The sequence below is a fragment of the Saccoglossus kowalevskii genome, chromosome 2, assembly GCF_978046115.1.
Source record: "Saccoglossus kowalevskii chromosome 2, keSacKowa6.1, whole genome shotgun sequence".
In the NCBI taxonomy this organism is placed as follows: Eukaryota; Metazoa; Hemichordata; class Enteropneusta; family Harrimaniidae; genus Saccoglossus; species Saccoglossus kowalevskii.
Genome location: NC_140642.1, coordinates 27657750 through 27679857, shown reverse-complemented (window position 1 = coordinate 27679857; position 22108 = coordinate 27657750). Strand labels below are relative to the sequence as shown.

At 37.5% G+C, this 22108-nt stretch overlaps 1 protein-coding gene across 4 annotated transcripts in view; it reads left to right on the top strand.

The window, feature by feature from the left end:
• The window catches only part of LOC146748637 (uncharacterized), a 41948-nt gene that overhangs the window by 562 nt on the left and 19278 nt on the right, over positions 1-22108 (top strand). The window contains exons 2-4 of one of the 4 annotated variants that reach the window (XM_085493915.1): positions 835-927; positions 19375-19469; positions 21368-21590. In XM_085493915.1, coding sequence (XP_085350041.1) covers positions 835-927; positions 19375-19469; positions 21368-21590 — 411 coding nt within the window. Of the gene's footprint in view, positions 1-834; positions 928-10354; positions 10532-14479; positions 14623-14688; positions 14898-19374; positions 19470-21367; positions 21591-22108 lie in introns of those variants that run through there. The other 3 variants (XM_085493920.1, XM_085493927.1, XM_085493930.1) reach the window with 3 other exon arrangements.

Here is a 22108-nt window from a genome sequence, read left to right as displayed (position 1 = left end):
CTTGTTATATGTGACACACCTTGTGAACACATTTTACGTTTTTTAATGCGATCGACGGCGACGTCTTGCGATAAACTGCTTTATGGCGGCAGTCAATACTTCAGTGCAACAATACAACAAATCCCCAATCAGAACACGGGTCCAGGGGATGTTAATGAATTGCGAAGGTGTCAATTGTATGCTCTGCGCCGACCGTCAAACCAGTTCACATGCTCAAAACAGTACAATGTGTCAAGCAAACCCTTTTTTATACCAGCGTATAACAATGAAAAGTCATATAATAGAGCGAATGGACAATGGCTGTGTAAAGCGTACTTGTATTTATCGACTTAACTAGGCGGTACACAAAGCAGGTTGTTATAAATCTACACGTAAACGTGTAGAACAGAGTCACAGTGCTAATGTCCCATACACATACATGTCTTGTCCAACTCAATATTATGTATATGCGATATTCGTATCTAATTTTGCCATGTGCCTTACATGAGTTATTGCATGGACACTATTGTGTGGGACATGTATATACTTTTAACTGCTGCCATTCTTTGATTGACTCAAGGCTGCGGTATAATGAATCTTTGTGGGTAATTATGTAACCCTGTTCATTATAATCCATTCCATGTCTTATTTAAATGCATCTAACGTATACAATAGCGCCTGCATGTATGGGTTATAGTTATTCTACAGCAAACCATCTAGAAATGCTAGAAACGAAAGCGGGAAATGCAATCAGCCACTTCTCGTTATTCGCCTTTGTCAGAAAATTAACTTCCTCATGCCGCCACGTATATTGAAATGTACAATTCAAGAATGGATGTATTTTATATTTTTTAGCTCGTAGAGACCACCAAACTACACTGGGCACCATCGCTAACCCCAACGTTGTACCAGATATACAGCACACACAAAATTCGAATATCGAGCAAGGTATGTTGTGTATAATAGTACTAATCAAATTTCGGAAATCAGTTCCATCTTCGGTAAACTTAATTTATTTTATTATCTATATGGTCCTTATCATAAATGGACACTTGAAAGTACGCAAATTAATGCAGATACTTTTATGTGACCAAATGGGAATTGGATTGATAATATCGATTTATATAAATAAAATAATTAATATTTTGTCCGATGTTTTCAGAATATGATTAATAGATTCCGAAATTCGTTTTGACGCACGAATTCAGTATACAAGTAACAGAATATGTTACATGCCCCGGAGTCTGTAATTAGAAATCTAAAATAGAAGTAGAGAAAACAGTTCCCGCCAAGCGTCATTGTTATCGCAATGCGTAATAAAATTCAGTAGTTACAGAAATAACTTAGTTACGGTGATAGTAAATACTATGTCAATCAAAGTAGACGCATGTCGTGTGTCTGGCTGCATGCCTATATAGATGTGACGTCCATGCTTTACTTCTTATGTTAGCAGCACGGTATATTAATAATATTCATATGGACGCCGAGTTATCTGCAACCAGATTTATGCCGAAAAGACACAAGTACCCATACATGGTGATGTACATTTAGACATTTCGGCGACTATCGGCGTATTAGTAACATGCGATTATCTGCATTCTCGTGCTTTGCGATTATCTGGGTTTTCGCGATACGATTATCTGGATTCTCGCCATGCGATTATCCGGGTTTACGGGCTATGTGTTTATCTGAGTTCCCGCGTCATGTTATCTTGGTTCTCGTGGCATGTAATTATCTTGTTTGTTTTTTTTTTGCGACATGCGATAATCTGCGTTATAGCTCCGATGCGCTAAACTTACAGGCCAACAAAATACTTTTTTCTAGTCAGTGATCGGTTCCTGAAAAACCATTATAAAAAAACTCAAAAAACAAACAAACAAACGAGAAACATGACGCGTCATCGCACAATTTGTTTAAACATCCCAAGACCAGAAAAAAGTGTTTCGACGGCATGTTTTACCATATCATCTTTTTTTGACTTGGTATTAATTTGTTGTGTACCACGATGCATTTACAGAATAATATTGCCTTCAGTTCGCGAAGCTGATTCGTGACGTAATTTAACACATTTGGACATGCACTATGTAGTTCTGTTTCCACGTTTCAACATAGATAGTTCTATTTTTAACTTTCATGATTTTATAAACGTTTTTTTTTTCATTATATAAAATAAGGTAATGCGTGAAAACCAGACGGCGATCAGCAACATGGTGACGTGAAATGTCCGTATTGATTGGTCAACCAGTCACACATAGTTGTGAATATCATTCATATGTCATTTATACAATTAACGTCATTTATACAATTAACAATGAGAAAATTATAATGCCCAACTACATTTCGCTGTATCACAAAAAAGTTTTTTTAGATATTTATTCCATGGTAGTGTAGTAGTAGTAGTAATAATAATAATAATAATAAACCCAAGTCTGCAAGAGATACAGAAAATTGTTCTTAATACACTGCACACCTGCTGAGAAAAGCGTTATCGATTCAGACTTTCTACGTGTTGTTGTTAATGATTTGGTACAATGTGTGTATGATTATCGTTTTGTGCCATCCTTCCTTTTAGCCTCAGGTCTTTTGGTAAGACCCGGCATTAGGACTGTAAACAGCAGATCAAAAGAACATACTAGAAAACATAATAAAAATAACAATAAACAACAACAACAACAACAACAACAACGTTAATTATGATTGTAATGTAAATATTCTGTGGTACACGGAAATAGTTTCTTCAAATTAGTCGAGCCTATGCCTCCTAATAGATACAAATAAGAATGTGATCTGTGGCCAACTCACTGGTACTAAAACTGCAACGTCACACAAATATGCAGATAACGAGATAACAAATAGCAAGATCTAAGCTGGAATCCAAGCACTCACTTGTTGTACGAATAAAAATGGCGCATTGTCAACAGAGGCGAAGCCGAGTTTCACATTGGTAATATTATCACTGAAATGCAGAGCATTTCGAATTGAGCCCCACTTTCATACAACTATCCAACATACTATCAATACAATTACATGGAATAAACAAGTAATGAACTCGCACCCATCATTATATATTCTTACGATGTAACATTTCTTCAGATAAGACTAGGCGAATGGCATTGTAATTTGGGAGACAACCATTCCTTCAAGTTGGATATGACTTGGTCAATGTCATTATAACTTTGTATACAGCAATTTCTTGAATATGACTTGGTCAATGTCATTATAATTTTGATTACAACCATTCCCCAGATACGACTAGGCCAATGTCATTGTAACTTGGGATACAACCATTCCTCAGATACGACTAGGCCAATGTCACTGTAACTTGGGATACAACCATTCCTCAGATACGACTAGGCCAATGTCACTGTAACTTGGGATACAACCATTCCCCAGATAAGACTAGGCCAATGTCATTGTAACTTGGGATACAACCATTTCACAGATAAGACTAAGCCGATGTCACTATAACTTGGGATACAACCATTTCTCAGATACGACTAGGCCAATATCCTTGTAACTTCGGATACAACCATTCCTCAGACAAGACAAGACCAATGTCACAGTAACTTGGGATACAACCATTCCTCAGATACGACTAGGCCAATGTCACTGCAACTTTGGATACAACCATTCCTCAGATACGACTAGGCCAATGTCACTGTAACTTGGGATACAACCATTCCTCAGATACGACTAGGCCAATGTCACTGTAACTTGGGATACAACCATTCCCCAGATAAGACTAGGCCAATGTCATTGTAACTTGGGATACAACCATTTCACAGATAAGACTAAGCCGATGTCACTATAACTTGGGATACAACCATTTCTCAGATACGACTAGGCCAATATCCTTGTAACTTCGGATACAACCATTCCTCAGACAAGACAAGACCAATGTCACAGTAACTTGGGATACAACCATTCCTCAGATACGACTAGGCCAATGTCACTGCAACTTGGGTTACAACCATTCCTCAGATACGACTAGGCCAATGTCATAGTACCTTGGGGTACAACCATTCCTCAGATACGACTAGGCCAATGTCACTGCAACTTGGGTTACAACCATTCCTCAGATACGACTAGGCCAATGTCATAGTAACTTGGGGTACAACCATTCCTCAGATACGACTAGGCCAATGTCATAGTAACTTGGGGTACAACCATTCCTCAGATACGACTAGGCCAATGTTACTGTAAGTCGGGTTACGACCATTCCTCAGATAAGACTAGGCCAATGTCATTGTAACTTGGGATACAACCATTCCTCAGATACGACTAGGTTAATGTCCTTGTAACTTGGGATACAGCCATTTCTCAGATACGACTAGGCCAATGTCATAGTAACTTGGGGTACAACCATTCCTCAGATACGACTAGGCCAATGTTACTGTAACTCGGGATACGACCATTCCTCAGATAAGACTAGGCCAATGTCATTGTAACTTGGGATACAACCATTCCTCAGATACGACTAGGTTAATGTCCTTGTAACTTGGGATACAACCATTTCTCAGATACGACTAGGCCAATGTCATTGTAACTTGGGATACAACCATTCCTCAGATACGACTAGGTCAATATCCTTGTAACTTGGGATACAACCATTCCTCAGATACGACTAGGCCAATGTCACTGTAACTTGGGAAACAACCATTCCTCGGATAAGACCAGGCAAATGTCACTGTAACTTGAGATACATCCATTCCTCAGATACGACTAGGCCAATGTCATTGTAACTTGGGATACAACCATTCCTCAGATAAGACTAGGCCAATGTCATTATAACTTGGGAAACAACCATTCCTCGGATAAGACCAGGCAAATGTCACTGTAACTTGAGATACAAGCATTCCTCAGATACGACTAGGCCAATGTCATTGTAACTTGGGATACAACCATTCCTCAGACACGACTAGGCCAATGTCACTGTAATTTGGGATACAACCATTCCTCAGATAAGACTAGGCCAATATCCTTGTAACTTCGGATACAGCCATTCCTCGGATAGAGCTAGGCCAATTTCACTGTAACTTGGGATACAACCATTCCTCGGATACGACTAGGCCAATGTCATTGTGACTTCGGATACAGCCATTCCTCAGATAAGACTAGGCCAATGTCACTGCAACTTGGGTTACAACCATTCCTTAGATACGACTAGGCCAATGTCATTGTGACTTCGGATACAGCCATTCCTCAGATAAGACTAGGCCAATGTCATTGTAACTTGGGATACAACCATTCTCCAGGTAAGACTAGGCCAATGTCACTGCAACTTGGGTTACAACCATTCCTCAGATACGACTAGGCCAATGTCATTGTGACTTCGGATACAGCCATTCCTCAGATAAGACTAGGCCAATGTCACAGTAACTTGGGATACAACCATTTTCCAGGTAAGACTAGGCCAATGTCATTGTAATTTGGAATATAGCAATTCCTCAGATACGATTTGGCCAATGTCATTGTAATTTGAGTTGCAACCATTTCTAACCAATTATTTGATTGACGCCGTTGTGGCCGCCTTCTTCTGTACATGGGTCATGTACGCCAATTACATTATGATCATAAAAAAAGAATGTTTGCAAGAAAGCTGTTTGTAGTGTACTAAATATGTATTTATTGACACAGCACTGATTCTGGATACTACTGCAGTATGGTCACAGAAAACGAACTGCAAAACACTAATTAACTGAACACAGTGTGAAGCAAAAACCACACACAAACTTCAAATTACAAAGTTATTTTTACAAAGCCAATTACACAAATTACGTTATTGACACGCGTTCACGTGCCCTAGCGTATACAATAAGGAGGTACTGAAAATGCAATATTTATTCATCGGGTTTCAAATTCACTATTTAGTTAAACCCACGAGAACATGTAAAGTAACAGTGGAACTCGTTGTTTCTTGGACAAATGCATGAACTCAAAACCAATTGAATATGCTCAAAACATCAAAATAAAATAAATGATTTTAGAATATTTTAGTTTTCTTTTATTGCACACTGAGATTGTAATTCATTTGCAAAAATATGCCCTCAACATAATGTTCATGCGAATAAAATAATATAACATTTAGGGGATGTTCCTAGTGTTTCCAATTGAAAATATTATCCTAAGAACTTGAATACATAGACAAATGTATACAGCGTCGGACGAGGCACATGTACCTGTGAATTCTTAAATGATTTAGTGTCATTGCTAAAGTATTTCTAATGACGACATGTCGGTTCAATGTGGTCTAACTGTTGATTACATATGTGTATCTCAAGTGAAGGACAAGAAACGTTTACACAGTGATAATTCATTTGACAGTGGTAACGTCACTTACTATGAGGTGGGTGGAATATGCACACGATCAGCGTTCCTCTCTGATGACGTGGAATCCGGATACTGTCATTAGGAATTCAAAGCTATAGCTCTCTCCCGACGAGTACTCACACTGTGAATTCAAAACTGTTTTACCCTGCCGAGAAGTATTCCTACTGAGAATTCAAAGTTTTCCTCCTCCTAATGAGTACCCTCACTTGGCATTTGAAGCTTTTCCTCCCTCCTTCCAGAAGAAGAAAACTTCCACTAGGAATTCAAAGCAATTCATATCGTCCTTCCTACCGTGGAGTTCTCCAACTGGGAGAATACTGCTCTCCTCCCCAGTCCTCTCGAGGAATACTACAACTGGGAACTCAATACGTTCGCCTATTCTCTCGATAACTGTCAACTCTCTTATTATAATTCTCCACAAGAGAAGCGATATTTCTACAATTTGAAATTATTACTAATATTTGTATTACTAGTATCTTGTACAGTCATATTGGAATCCCAATACTGAAACCTATTCCACGGGCAGTATACTCATTAAAATGTAGGGACGAAATGTACAACGCGATAATAGTAGTAATACAAACATAATCTGCTGCTAATTCGAGTTGATTTCATCGACAACGTAATCCTAATAAATACAACAATAGTTCGGTCTTAACTTATTGAAACAACCACATATGCGGGATACAAGCCATCATATCATGGGAGGTATCGTTTAGAGTGTTGATAAAATGTCCGCTATAATATAATCTGAGAATGGTCATTACACAATATTATTAGAACACGACATCCGAGAATAGATGTTAGTAGAATATAATTCAGAGAATAGTCACTATAACACAATATCTGAAAGATGTTTAAGGTGATTCAATTCGTTTAGGCTATCATGTTTATATATATACAAAGATAACACATAAATTCTGTTTCCCATTTTTATAGAGCACTTGTGAGGGGCTGGGCGATATTTTCAAAGCACTGAGTATACTTAATCTTCATGTTAATCTAACACTCCCTCGTTCTCTCCAACTACGATAATAACCTAAGCAACACTAGATAAAGATAAGACTCAATGAGTATGTATACGTGTTCCCTTCTATGTGAATAACCAGATTTGACCCATGATTTGCACTGTGTCAGCCATTCTCGTGTATAACACTACACACACAAATTGTATTTAGTCTTATTCTCATACGCGTACATTTTCAATAATATTAAATAAGTTTATAATATATATAAATAATATTTAATAAATTCTGATAATAATAATAAAATGATCGCATCCTTAGAAATATTTTACAATGGTCGACAGCAATAAAATGTTTGTGATAAAATACAATATGTACACCAAAATACATATGGTATGTGCACCACACACCTGGGTATTGTATCGTAACAACCCGACACTATGGGTGTTGTACGCAACCCTGACACTACTATAGGTGATTGACGCAACCCTGACACTACTATAGGTGATTGTCACAACTCTGACACTACTATAGGTGATTGACACAACTCTGACACTACTATAGGTGATTGTCACAACTCTGACACTACTATAGGTGATTGACACAACTCTGACACTACTATAGGTGATTGACACAACTCTGACACTACTATAGGTGATTGACACAACTCTGACACTACTATAGGTGATTGACACAACTCTGACACTACTATAGGTGATTGACGCAACTCTGACACTACTATTGGTGGTTTACGCAACTCTGACACTACTATTGGTGATTGACACAACCCTGACACTACTATAGGTGATTGACACAACCCTGACACTACGATGGGTAATGTTCGCAACCCTGAAACTACTATAGGTTTTGTACACAACCATGCCATTACTACGGACATTGTACGCAACATTGACACTACTATTGATGTTTTTGATCCAAATAAAATTTGTGTTTTAAATAGAAAAAGAAACATGACACGACTACGGGCATTGTACGCAACCCTGACACTACGATGGGTATTGTACGCAACCCCGGCACTACGATGGGTATTGTACGCAACCCTGACACTACGATGTGAATTGTACGCAACCCGGACACTACGATGGGTATTTTACTAAACCCTGACACTACGATGGGTATTGTACGCAACCCTGACACTACGATGGTATTGTACGCAACCCCGACACTACGATGGTATTGTACGCAACCCTGACACTACTATGGGCATTGTACGCAACCCTGACACTACGATGGGTATTGTGTGCAACCCTGACACTACGATGGGTGTTGTGTGCAACCCTGACACTACGATGGGTATTGTGTGCAACCCTGACACTACGATGTGAATTGTACGCAACCCGGACACTACGATGGGTATTTTACTCAACCCTGACACCACGATGGGTATTGTACGCAACCCTGACACTACGATGGTATTGTACGCAACCCTGACACTACGATGGGTATTTTACTCAACCCTGACACTACGATGGGTATTGTACGCAACCCTGACACTACGATGGTATTGTACGCAACCCCGACACTACGAGGGTATTGTACGCAACCCCGACACTACGATGGTATTGTACGCAACCCTGACACTACTATGGGCATTGTGTTTTAAATAGAAAAAGAAACATGACACGACTACGGGCATTGTACGCAACCCTGACACTACGATGGGTATTGTACGCAACCCCGGCACTACGATGGGTATTGTACGCAACCCTGACACTACGATGTGAATTGTACGCAACCCGGACACTACGATGGGTATTTTACTCAACCCTGACACTACGATGGGTATTGTACGCAACCCTGACACTACGATGGTATTGTACGCAACCCCGACACTACGATGGTATTGTACGCAGCCCTGACACTACGATGGTATTGTACGCAACCCTGACACTACTATGGGCATTGTGTTTTAAATAGAAAAAGAAACATGACACGACTACGGGCATTGTACGCAACCCTGACACTACGATGGGTATTGTACGCAACCCCGGCACTACGATGGGTATTGTACGCAACCCTGACACTACGATGTGAATTGTACGCAACCCGGACACTACGATGGGTATTTTACTCAACCCTGACACTACGATGGGTATTGTACGCAACCCTGACACTACGATGGTATTGTACGCAACCCCGACACTACGATGGTATTGTACGCAGCCCTGACACTACTATGGGTATTGTACGCAACCCTGACACTACGATGGGTATTGTACGCAACCCTGACACTACGATGGGTATTGTGTGCAACCCTGACACTACGATGGGTATTGTGTGCAACCCTGACACCACTATGGGTGTTGTGCGCAATCCTGACACCACTATGGGTATTGTGCGCAACCCTGACACCACTATGGGTATTGTGCGCAACCCTGACACCACTATGGGTATTGTACGCAACCCTGACACCACTATGGGTATTGTACGCAACCCTGACACTACGATGGTATTGTACGCAACCCTGACACTACTATGGGCATTGTACGCAACCCTGACACTACGATGGGTATTGTGCGCAACCCTGACACCACTATGGGTAATGTACGCAACCCTGACACCACTATGGGTATTGTGCGCAACCCTGACACCACTATGGGTATTGTGCGCAACCCTGACACCACTATGAGTATTGTACTCAAACTTTAATTTCCAACTGCGTGAATGTCCCGTCGTTTGTGTTTGCCTACGGTGAGCCACCACAAAATTTGAGAAGGAATTTGAAATGACACGAATTTTACATTTGCCCTATGGCAATATAAACCGAGAAAAGCGTGAAATAGTGGATGGATAACCAATTGCATATTTACGACGTTGAAAACTAGATCATCTGCGGTCTTTATCAGATATTCTGCCTTTCATCGGATGACCTGGAAGATTTGGATTGTTTTATAGTTTCTCGTAAATCTTCCTCGTATTGTTCACTAAGTTCACCATGTCGCATACCTCATCGAATCTGAAAAGAATCACGGTCACTGTTTTGCATGTTTTACCAACCACACCATAGGTCATTCTGACTGCGTGGACAAACATTTTATTCGTGCCAGTCATACATGTTGCACCCAGGGAGTTACCAACCCCTTGTGTATACGTACTAATCATTGAAGCTACTGAATAAGGTGTGTCCATTCGCGGACGGAGTATCAATACTCGGCGTGTATATATAACGCCAGTATGTGGAAGTATACGTAGAGGCGATATACGGAGCGGAGTTGACCGACTGAAACTAAGTCAAGGTACGTAACTGAAATGTAAAGCATGAAAAGGGCGTTAACGGGCATCTCCGTAAGGAACCTACATTAGCTGAAACATGCGTGCTTGTTAATCAACCACAGTGCCAGCTTAATGTACTATAAAGAAAGACTATTCTGGTCAATGTCGATTATCGCTTATAGATACGACATAGGCTGCTATGGGTTGACTAACGACCAAATGGATTCCATTTACGCATGCCTTCAGATTAGTATTTCGAGGTCTTGCATGACGAATCATCTACGACAGCAGTCGAAGGTGTAACGGAAAAATTGTTTTCGTCATGCAATGTCAGTCTCTCGGAATCTGTCATTATGTGACTCTACGAGTGTCTCTTTATTTAAAAATCGTCAACTATGTATCAAAGTTTTTCAGGGTGCGTATGCAACAAAAAAGGTTACTGTGTATATGTTAAGTGGGAAGGTTCGTTGTTTCATTGGTTGTTCGCTTAATAGAAAATACGATAGTTCAGAAATAACCCAATAGGTTATATACATTGCTGCCACACTATCATCCTGACTAAACCCTTGGTTATTGTAATCGTGGACACGAGCGATACATCGTTGTAATTGGTCCAAACACGAAACCGTAATGCCAACAAATAGATCACGGGGTTAAATAACTCAATTCACATCCCATCAGACCACGTGACCACCTGTTGACTGTCTTCTGCACAGTTGGACTCTCGAGTTATTGAAAGTATGGTTGATAAGCGCGAATAAGAGTGTGGATTTCATCCGAGAAAAATACATGACCTCCGTGAAAGCCACGCAGTTCACTCGTTCAAGGACGCTTGTAGAATTGTTTGTTCAATTCACAGCAGTTATTTGGCGGGTATAATAGCATGCGTTAGTTGCGTTCCTCTTTGTTGATACCATATACACTATTAAACTAATCTAAGATATAGTATGTTGATAAACTGATAGATATCAAGTTTAATCTTATTAAAGTTTTTATATGTGCATTGCAAATCATTTATTTTAACGACGCTACTCTTGGCATATGTAGTAATCATCCATGTACTAATTGGACATCTGTTTATTTACATTATTACTCTATCTCAATGGTATGTGTGCCATGTCGTTGATTTGTAATAATACACTATTTTGTACTCGTACATTGGTATTAATACGCTCTTTTGTACTCGTACATTAGTAATATTACAATATTTTGTACTCGTACATTAGTATTAATACGCTATTTTGTACTCTTCGATTAGTAATAATACGCTATTTTGTACTCTTATATTAGTATTAATACGCTATTTTGTACTCGTACATTAGTAATAATACGCTATTTTGTACTCGTACGTTAGTAATAATACGCTATTTTGTACTCGTACATTAGTATTAATACGCTATTTTGTACTCTTCGATTAGTAATAATACGTTATTTTGTACTCGTACATTAGTAATAATACGCTATTTTGTACTCGTACATTAGTATTAATACGCTATTTTGTACTCGTCGATTAGTAATGATACACTATTTTGTACTCGTACATTAGTATTAATACGTTAATTTGTACTCGTCGATTAATAATAATACGATATTTTGTACTCGTACATTGGTATTAATACACTAATTTGTACTCGTCGATTAGTAATGATACGTTATTTTGTACTCGTACATTATTATTAATACGCTATTTTATACTCGTACATTAGTAATAATACGATATTTTGTTCTTGTACATTAGTATTAATACACTATTTTGTACTCGTACATTAGTATTAATACGCTATTTTGTACTCGTCGATTAGTAATAATACGATATTTTGTACTCGTACATTGGTATTAATACACTAATTTGTATTCGTACATTAGTAATAATACGATATTTTGTACTCGTCGATTAGTAATAATACGATATTTTGTACTCGTACATTAGTAATAATTTTGTATTCGTACATTGGTATTAATACGCTATTTTGTACTCGTACATTGGTATTAATACGCTATTTTGTACTCGTACATTAGTAATAATTTTGTATTCGTACATTGGTATTAATACGCTATTTTGTACTCGTACATTGGTATTAATACGCTATTTTGTACTCGTACATTAGTATTAATACGCTATTTTGTATTCGTACATTAGTAATAATTTTGTATTCGTACATTGGTATTAATACGCTATTTTGTACTCGTACATTGGTATTAATACGCTATTTTGTACTCGTACATTGGTATTAATACGCTATTTTGTACTCGTACATTGGTATTAATAAGGAAAAATAAGGTGAAATATCATGAACAAAATTTGTATAAGATTGGTAACTCAGGATGTCATGAATAAATATGTCTCGGATTATTATTTATTTTTCATGAATCCCTGAAAATTGACCCAAAATTGCTAAGTTTTGGCATTTGGTAATACGATTTCCTATAAAAAACATTATTTGTACCGGGTAAAACACCCAAGATGCTACCATGGCATATATGCAAATTACCTATAATGGAGTAGTACATAAATATAGATTAATACGTTGTTTTGTAATCATACATTGAGCATTTACCAAAGACATTTACTGAATTGTAATGATAACAGTTTTACAACAACAGCAAACATTTTTATTAATGGTTTAAGACAACCAAAGTGTGCACCTCGCTGATTGCCCCCCCCCCCCCAGCGGACGTGATATCTTATCTGGATAATTTACAACCACTTTAATAAAAAATGTTCGCTGAAAACTATGTCGATGGTAAATAGTACGAATTGTTTAACAGTTTATTACACTCGTTTAAAACTCGTAAATTTTATACATATTTGATCTTTATCGATCTGTCCACTCCAATTTAGTTTCGGCCATTTCACGGGAACAGGTGTATTTTTGTTGTATATTGGAAATATATATATAACTGATAAAACATGACAGGCAAATAAATTTACCTGCGATGAAAACAGTTTAGGTAGCTAGATACAACAAGTACAGGTAGAGACAGGGACGTAGTGTTTCAGGCGACTTGGCGGACATACTAGACCGATTTTGAAAGAGTTGAGTTTTAAGGTATGTTGTTTTACTGTTCTTTTGTTATTCAGATGCCAATCTAACATTCACTACAATGACATGCCCCCTGGCATAAATAGATGAAATAGACAGGAAGTCACATGACCTGACTTTAAACTACAACGAAACACATCATCATTTCAATGTTTTGAAATATTTGTATGTGTTTGTTTGAAGCAAACAATATGAACTTTTAACTCGGCAACAAAGTATGTCAGGATACTTGAATGACAAAAAAGTTTAAAATAGGGTTATTATGACGCGTTTATACGTGTGCATCTGTTAAAAGTAGCATAACACTAGTACGTATAAGGCACACATCTAAAAGAAAATACAGGGAATGTAAAACGTCTGGTAAGCCATTCTGTTAAAGAAAAAGAAATGGCCCGCCTTTAACACGGGTCTTTGTTGTTTTTCACATCCAAGTGGTTTCAAATTCTAATAGCAACAAGGCAATCCCGTAAACTCGCGTCAAGAAAAAAAAACTGAATTCCAGCTTAAAATTACTTTTTTTTAAGTCTTCATGAAACCTGGAAAACAAAAAAAGGATTATTTAAATTCGACCCAAGAGACGTGCTTGAGTGGCTCGGTATTCTATCTATCAACTCTAGCATGGCACTTAATAGGACCAGATCAAAGCATAGTTAGTATCCATTCATGCATACAAAACCAATCGGAGTTTACCACTACTTGTGCGCGCTTTGAGCTCGCTGTGCAAATAAATATTAGAACCATTTTGAAACTGACTTGTTACCCAGCATGAAAGAAATCCATATCAGGATTGTACTAACGCAAAAGTAGTAAGTGTCTTCAACAATTATCATTCTCAACAATTGGGTCGTTGGTCGGCTGTGTCACGTGATCTCACACAACGCATACCTTTACGACGTTGTTCATTTTATTGCACATGCCACGCATTTTAATGAAGTGAAAACAACGTTACCCAGAAGCAAACGGCAAAGAAAGACTTTTTGTGTGCTATTTACGAAAAGGATTTCCACGTTTTAAACTGTCTGAGTCGACAAATTGGAAAATGTGCCGTACTTAAAACCATAAATTAGCAGGTAAGACCAAATTACAAAAATACGTTTTTTGATCTCTTAACCCCTCCTAAACCACTCCTCGTACATTCTTCGTCACTGCGACACTCCCTGTTCGTGTCCACAACAGGTGTCCCTATTTACAACTTCAATGGTCAAGGCAAACCCCCACTTCGAGATTCAGTGTGCTTGTTGTACTTGTACAGTAATTGACAAAAGAAATATATGGTGACTGCCTGGAAATAGACAAACCAGCAGCATGTAGAAGTAAATTAGATCTATCCGTTTCAAGGCTCCGTGTAAGTTTCCACTCAAGCTGGGTGACCCAAATGCATTGTATGTTCAGCATAATAGGTATGGCTTGTTGGCGTATATACGTGATTTACCTTTAAGTTGTCCTTGTATAGTGCACAACAGACGCAACTCTTTATTGAAAGTAAGTGTACCGGGACATGCCAAGTTCGTGATATGCCAGAGTTACATGGGACGGTACTCGCAAAATCGCAATGAGTAAACGAATGTTCAGCGTTTTGGGCATATTACAATTGTATTGTAGTAAGTAAAGGTGCGCATGGAATTCCTCACCTGGTCATACCCTGTCCGACTAGTGACTCAATAAGACAATAATTCTCTGTGGGTGCAGCTATTAGTATAATACTTTTAAGCAAGCAGAAATCCTGTTATCAATAGAAAACTGTGGCAATTGTTGATTTGAACCATTTCAAACAATAATATACAAACATTGTTCCTTGAGTTCCCTCGTCAACGTCTGGTTCATCGACATTCATTTTATATATTCTTTTATAGGACTTATAAGACTTATTTAATAGGCAACTTCAATTTCCCACTATTGAAACAGTTTTATGTGCCATTTTCTTCAGTAATTATCAGATTGCCCAGTGTGATTAAATGTTTGTTTTTATGATACTTGACTTGGTGTCAGGTTAGTCATTTCATGTATTCATTGTCTTTTGAATGTATGTTGTTGAGTTGTATCTGTTTTCTTATCCTTTATTTGGCTATTTTGTCAATCCATTCCGTGTTACAATAAACATTGCTAAACCATAAACTGTAAGAGTTAACAACGAGTAATCGTGCGTATTGTCACGTCCATTCGTCCTTGACTTACTTAACGCATTTTCGACAATTTATACTGTAGTGTAAGATAAAACAATGTTATGTCGCCTTTAATTGAGACACATAGAGCTTGATGTCGTATAGTCGGTATGATCAGGATATGCGGTAGTTTTCGCTGTTCATTTTTCCATTTCTACAAACTGCCGTGACCTCTGTTTTAATTATTCGTTCTTGGTCGACCGTGGAGCAATAGCTGAAACATGCCAAGTACACCAAATACACGGCTGTTGATCAGTGGTCTGAACAGCAATGATACACACCGTGGTCAAAGTGTGTATCATGATTGCAAATAAATATGCTGTAAAAATATATATGTAAAAATACACATTAAGTGTAACATAGATACATTGAATGTGATATCGACACATTAAGTGTAACATAGATACATTGAATGTGATATCGACACATTAAGTGTAACATAGATACATTGAATGTGATATCGACACATTAAGTGTAACATAGATACATTTAATGTGATATCGACACATTGAGTGTAACATAGATACATTGAATGTGATATCGACACATTGAGTGTAACATAGATACATTGAATGTGATATCGACACATTAATTGTAACATAGATACATTGAATGTGATATCGACACATTAAGTGTAACATAGATACATTGAATGTGATATCGACACATTAAGTGTAAAATGGATACATTGAATGTGATATCGACACATTAAGTGTAAAATTGATACATGTGTAATGTCGATAAACTGAATGTACTGTGTGTTAGATGGGCGTCTATGTCCCGCCCATTCAATGAATCTAGTGGAGTCAGACAGGTGGTGGGTGTTTTGTCGCCATCTGTGCTCAATGTGTATGTAGATGACCTAAATGTGCAGTTAAATAAACTTGCAATGTCTTATTGGCAACAAAGTAATTAAAAACAGTAGTTTTGTGGGTGACATGTGCCTCAGCGCCCTCAATAAAAAGAGCTTTGAAAATGCTATGCTACTAATTACGATACGCTCTGTAAAGTGTATGCATTTTGCCGCCAAGGCTAAACTTAATATTCTGCCCCCGGTCAACCTGATTCATCGTCGCAGTTTACGTATCTGTGCCATAGGGCCACGCGGGACATATTGATATTGCGGACTTCGACCAGCGACATCGCTTATTGTGTTAGAGCTAACCTCGTTCTTAAAAAAAATGAGAACTGCAGCTATGATGTTTAATCTATTTAAAACTTACTGTTATAATAAATGTATTGTTCCCAACTCTGGTTCTATTTTTAACAAAAGGACTCTCAATGAATTTAAGGTTTCCTTTTATAACATTGTCCATAATCCGTACGATCACAGTCGATACATTAGGTGCGATATCGAGACATCACCTGTAATATCGACACTTTAGATGCGATATCGATACGTCGCGTGTAATATCGAGACATTGAAAGTCTTCAGAATGTTGGCTGGCGCCGAGACTCACCAGTCACGTGGTTTAGAATGATAGTATATGCAAGATTGCCCTTGGAGTTGATTTCTCAATACATCTAGGTGTAACAAGTTGGATTGAGTGATGGCTGTTGTTAATTCTATTTTAATAATAATAATAATAATAATAATAATAATAATAATAATAATAATAATAATAATAATAATAATTTTTAATTCGAGAACCAGCTCATTACACAAAATTAAAAGTTACTTTAAGGAACATGAAAGCAAAACAGAAGTTAAAAACAGGGTGCCGGAGAAACATCAGGAAAGACCCATTTGGCTGCCGCAATTAAACAATTCTCACTAGCAGTCAATCTTGTGTAAAAGCCAACTTTAGACATGCGCAGAACACACATGTTAAATGGAGCATGTACAATGACAATACATACGACTTCAATTCTGATAGTTGACTTGGCAAACAAACTGCGCGTCTATTTATTTACATTGGACGCTATAATTTTCAAACACAAGATAAGCAATGTCAGCACGTATTGTTGTAAGGTTTTGACATTCATGTTGATCAAACTGAAAACAGTGCACTTGGCGTCCCAACTACTTATTCAATACAATAGTGTAATTGTTATATAGCTTATGTGAAACCTTCATTACTAAAGATTTTCACAGTGAACCACAGTGACGAGATAACATAATTGTAGAATGACAGACCAAAATAGTTTGAGATAGGTAGTCGTGGCATTTATTGAGCAAGGCCATAGTTTACATTGCCACCACAAAGCTAAACAAGACACTCGTTAATTATTACGCCTTTGACGATCTTCGTGTGTGGTTAGAACTGTTCTCAAATTGTCAACGTTCCTCAAAAAACAAAAGGCATTTCGTTCGGACGGGAGTCGAAGAGCTATTTTGTCTTGGTAGCGAATATCGATTACCAATTTTCGACGTTTTCTTTTGCGTTATACAAATGATTGTTACGTAATAATACAATTGTACTGTGATATCATTATATAGGTCACTGTAAGATCATTATACAACTACACTGTAATATAATACGACGTTATTAGAGAATATCACAAAGTATAGATGACCGTATTAACGCAGAGCGTTCCTGTAGCCCTCGAACAGGTCAAAGGTCAAAGTTCTCCCAATTCTTTCCAGCGCAGCCACAAATCAGAAAAATAGAGAGCGAGAAAAAAACGAACTGTAATCACTAAACCATTCTTAGAACCACATGTTGAAAATATACGTGGGAAAAAACTAGGAAGAGAAAATATTTTATTTTGCTACAATGAAGCCAAAAACTCTAAATTTACAGTAGAAGTGGTTATATCTGATAAAGCGGTAATATTCATGGAATTATCAGTAATACCAGAAGGCCTTATGGGGTTGGGTTTGGAATTGTAATGTAATGTAATATAATGTAAGAATACATTTGCACTTTTAATAGTGTCATTATATATGTGCACAATACAGTGCTATATAGTCATTGTATTCAAATATGTATTATGACGCCATTATAGTTATACAGTTCTCCACAGAAGACATTGTAAACAGACTTTGACTAGTAGTTTTAAATAGTTAAATGGTCCACACTAAAGCCGACTTACTTACACATATACTGACAATATTAGAAAAGTTGGCCCTCACCCATTACTCACCTTATTGTATCATTGAGCCACTTCATGAGACTTTGGTTTTCAGTAAAACCCCACTAAAAACCTAATGAATCGTAATAATGTAATTTAAATAAACAAAAAACATAAATTCGTAGATATGGGCAAGGTGTACAATGTAATCAGCTATTTTATTCGTTTGTAATTTGTGCAAAGATCTCATTTTTTTTGTAAGCGTATAAAGTATTTTCCACATTAAATGTCGTAATTTTAATTCTTAAACGCAAATTATCAAATATATTATAAAAATGTAATAAGGAATTTGCTTTATCTGTAAAGTGTAAACAATTTCCATTTTATTTCCTGTAAAAACGTAAAAGGCATTTTTTATTTCCTGTAACCTGTACCAGCTATCCCCACTTACCCCTGGTTAATGTCACGTCAGTGTGCAATTTCTTATTATAGCGTGTAACCTATAGTTGTATCAGATTGAATCATTGTACACAGTATCCCAAAATGTACTACTTGGTGCTACTCCTTTTTATTATTAAATTCATGTTAATTACTACATTAATTCCCATCTCGTTTATATAATAAACATGTCGTGTATTTTTACAGAGTGCACGGCTTACCAAGTATTCATGTCAAGTTTGAATAGTCAAGACATGGAAGGAACAGCAGTAATGGAAAATGAATATGCAAAAGTTATAGAGGTAGGCAGACATCATATAAATATAGAACTATGCTTAGTTCACCTAGAGATGGTTGTTGTCTGTACTTGGTTCACTCAGAATTAGGTTCTTTCTGAACTTGGCTCCCTCAGACGTAGATATTGTCTTTACTTGAATCACTCAGAGTTTGGTCTTTTCTGAACTTGGTTCCCTCAGACGTAGATACTGTCTGTACTTGGTTCACTCAGAGTTCGGTCTTTTCCGAACTTGGCTCCCTCAGAGGTAGATGTTGTCTGTACTTGAATCACTCAGAGTTTGGCCTTTTTCGAACTTGGCTCCCTCAGAGATAGATATTGTCTTTACTTGAATCACTCAGAGTTTGGTCTTTTCTGAACTTGGCTCCCTCAGACGTAGATATTGTCTGTACTTGGTTATTTTAGAATTTGGTCTTTTCCAAACTTGGCTCCCTCAGAGGTAGATGTTGTCTGTACTTGATTCACTCAGAGTTTGGTCTTTTTTGAACTAGGCTCTCTCATAGGTAGATGTTGTCTGTACTTGGTTCACTCAGAATTAAGTCCTTTCCGAGGTTGGCTCCCCAGACGTAGATGCTGTCTGTAGTTGAATCACTCAGAGTTAGGTCCTTTCTGAACTTGGCTCCCTCAGACGTAGATATTGTCTGTACTTGGTTCACTCAGAGTTAGGTTCTTTCTGAACTTGGCTCCCTCAGACGTAGATACTGTCTGTACTTGGTTCACTCAGAGTTCGGTCAGAGGTAGATGTTGTCTGTACTTGGTTCACTCAGCGTTAGGTCTTTTCCGAACTTGGCTCCCTCAGAGGTAGATGTTGTCTGTACTTGGTTTATTCAGAATTAGGTTCTTTCCGAACTTGGCTCCCTCAGACGTGGATATGGTCTGCACTTGGTTCACTCAGAGTTAGTTAATTTCTGAACTTGGCTCCCTCAGACGTAGATATTGTCTGTACTTGGTTAACCCAGAGTTAGGTACTTTCTGAATTTGGCTCCCTCAGAGGTAGAAGGTGTCTACTTGGTTCACTCAGAGTTAGATCTTTTCCGAACTTGGCTCCCTAAGAGGTAGATATTGTCTGTACTTGAATCACTCAGAGTTCGGTCCTTTCTGAACTTGGCTCCCTCAGAGGTAGATGTTGTCTGTACTTGGTTCACTCAGAGTTAGGTCTTTTCTGAACTTGGTTCCCTCAGAGGTAGATGTTGTCTGTACTTGAATCACTCTGAGTTTGGTCTTTTCCGAACTTGGCTCCCTCAGAGGTAGATATTGTCTGTACTTGAATCACTCACATATGATACACATATATTCTGTATCTGGATATTCCATCTGATACACATATATTATGTATCTGGATATTCCATCTGATACACATATGTTTTGTATCTGGATATTCCATCTGATACACATATATTATGTATCTGGATATTCCATCTGATACACATATGTTCTGTATCTGGATATTCCATCTGATACACATATATTATGTATCTGGATATTCAAACTAATACACATATGTTCTGTATCTGGATATTCCATCTGATACACATATATTATGTGTCTGGATATTCCAACTGATACACATATGTTCTGTATCTGGATATTCCATCTGATACACATATGTTCTGTATCTGGATATTCCATCTGATACACATATATTATGTATCTGGATATTCCATCTGATACACATATATTATGTATCTGGATATTCCATCTGATACACATATGTTCTGTATCTGGATATTCCATCTGATACACATATATTATGTATCTGAATATTCCAACTGATACACATATAGTATGTATCTGGATATTTCAACTGAGACACTTATGCTCTGTGTCTGGATATTCCAACTGACACACATACACTTAATATACATACATTTAATAAACAATACTCTTGTTTGGTTGTATTGACAGGATGAACCAGATGGTATGAATCCAGAAATAGCACGTCCTACTTTCAATCCAAATTATGATGTTGGGCCTATTAAGAAATGTAAGACCCTAAAAGTCCTTTTAAATGAAAATCTAACAGAGACGTCACTTGGATTGAATATAGCTGGTAGTCAGCAGCATGGTATATTTATCAACAAAGTAACATCAGGTGGAGCTGCTGAACAGTCAGGAGTTGTTGAAAAAGGTTAGTAACCATTGTTTAAAATGACTACTCGTACATCGCATATGTTTAATTTTCCCGGCTGGTAAAAATTCAAACTTTCATGTCAGGTGTCTCCTTTAAGTACAATTTTAGACATTCAAATTTACTTCAGTTGAATGCCACCCTCATCCAGTGACTGATTAAAAGAGTGTGAAACAGATAACACAATAATTTGAAGTGATAATAATGATAAATCAAATGTCTTAGTGATGACCAAATATACCCTGAAATCATTGAAACCATTGTTGTCATTGTCTACGCCTGCTAAACAAAGTGACTTAGTGTGGTTACTGGGAATGAAAACGAAAGTATATAAAAATAATCTTTAATGCATGGCTGGTCAATTTCTGTTGAAAGTTACCCGCCTTGGCAGACTTTTAGTAACCTCATGCACCACTCACAAAGTGTTCATGTATGTAACACATGGCTGTAATTTAATGAAATAGTAAATGGCAGGTCTGAATGAATACCAATAGGTACAGGATCATCGAATATTAACT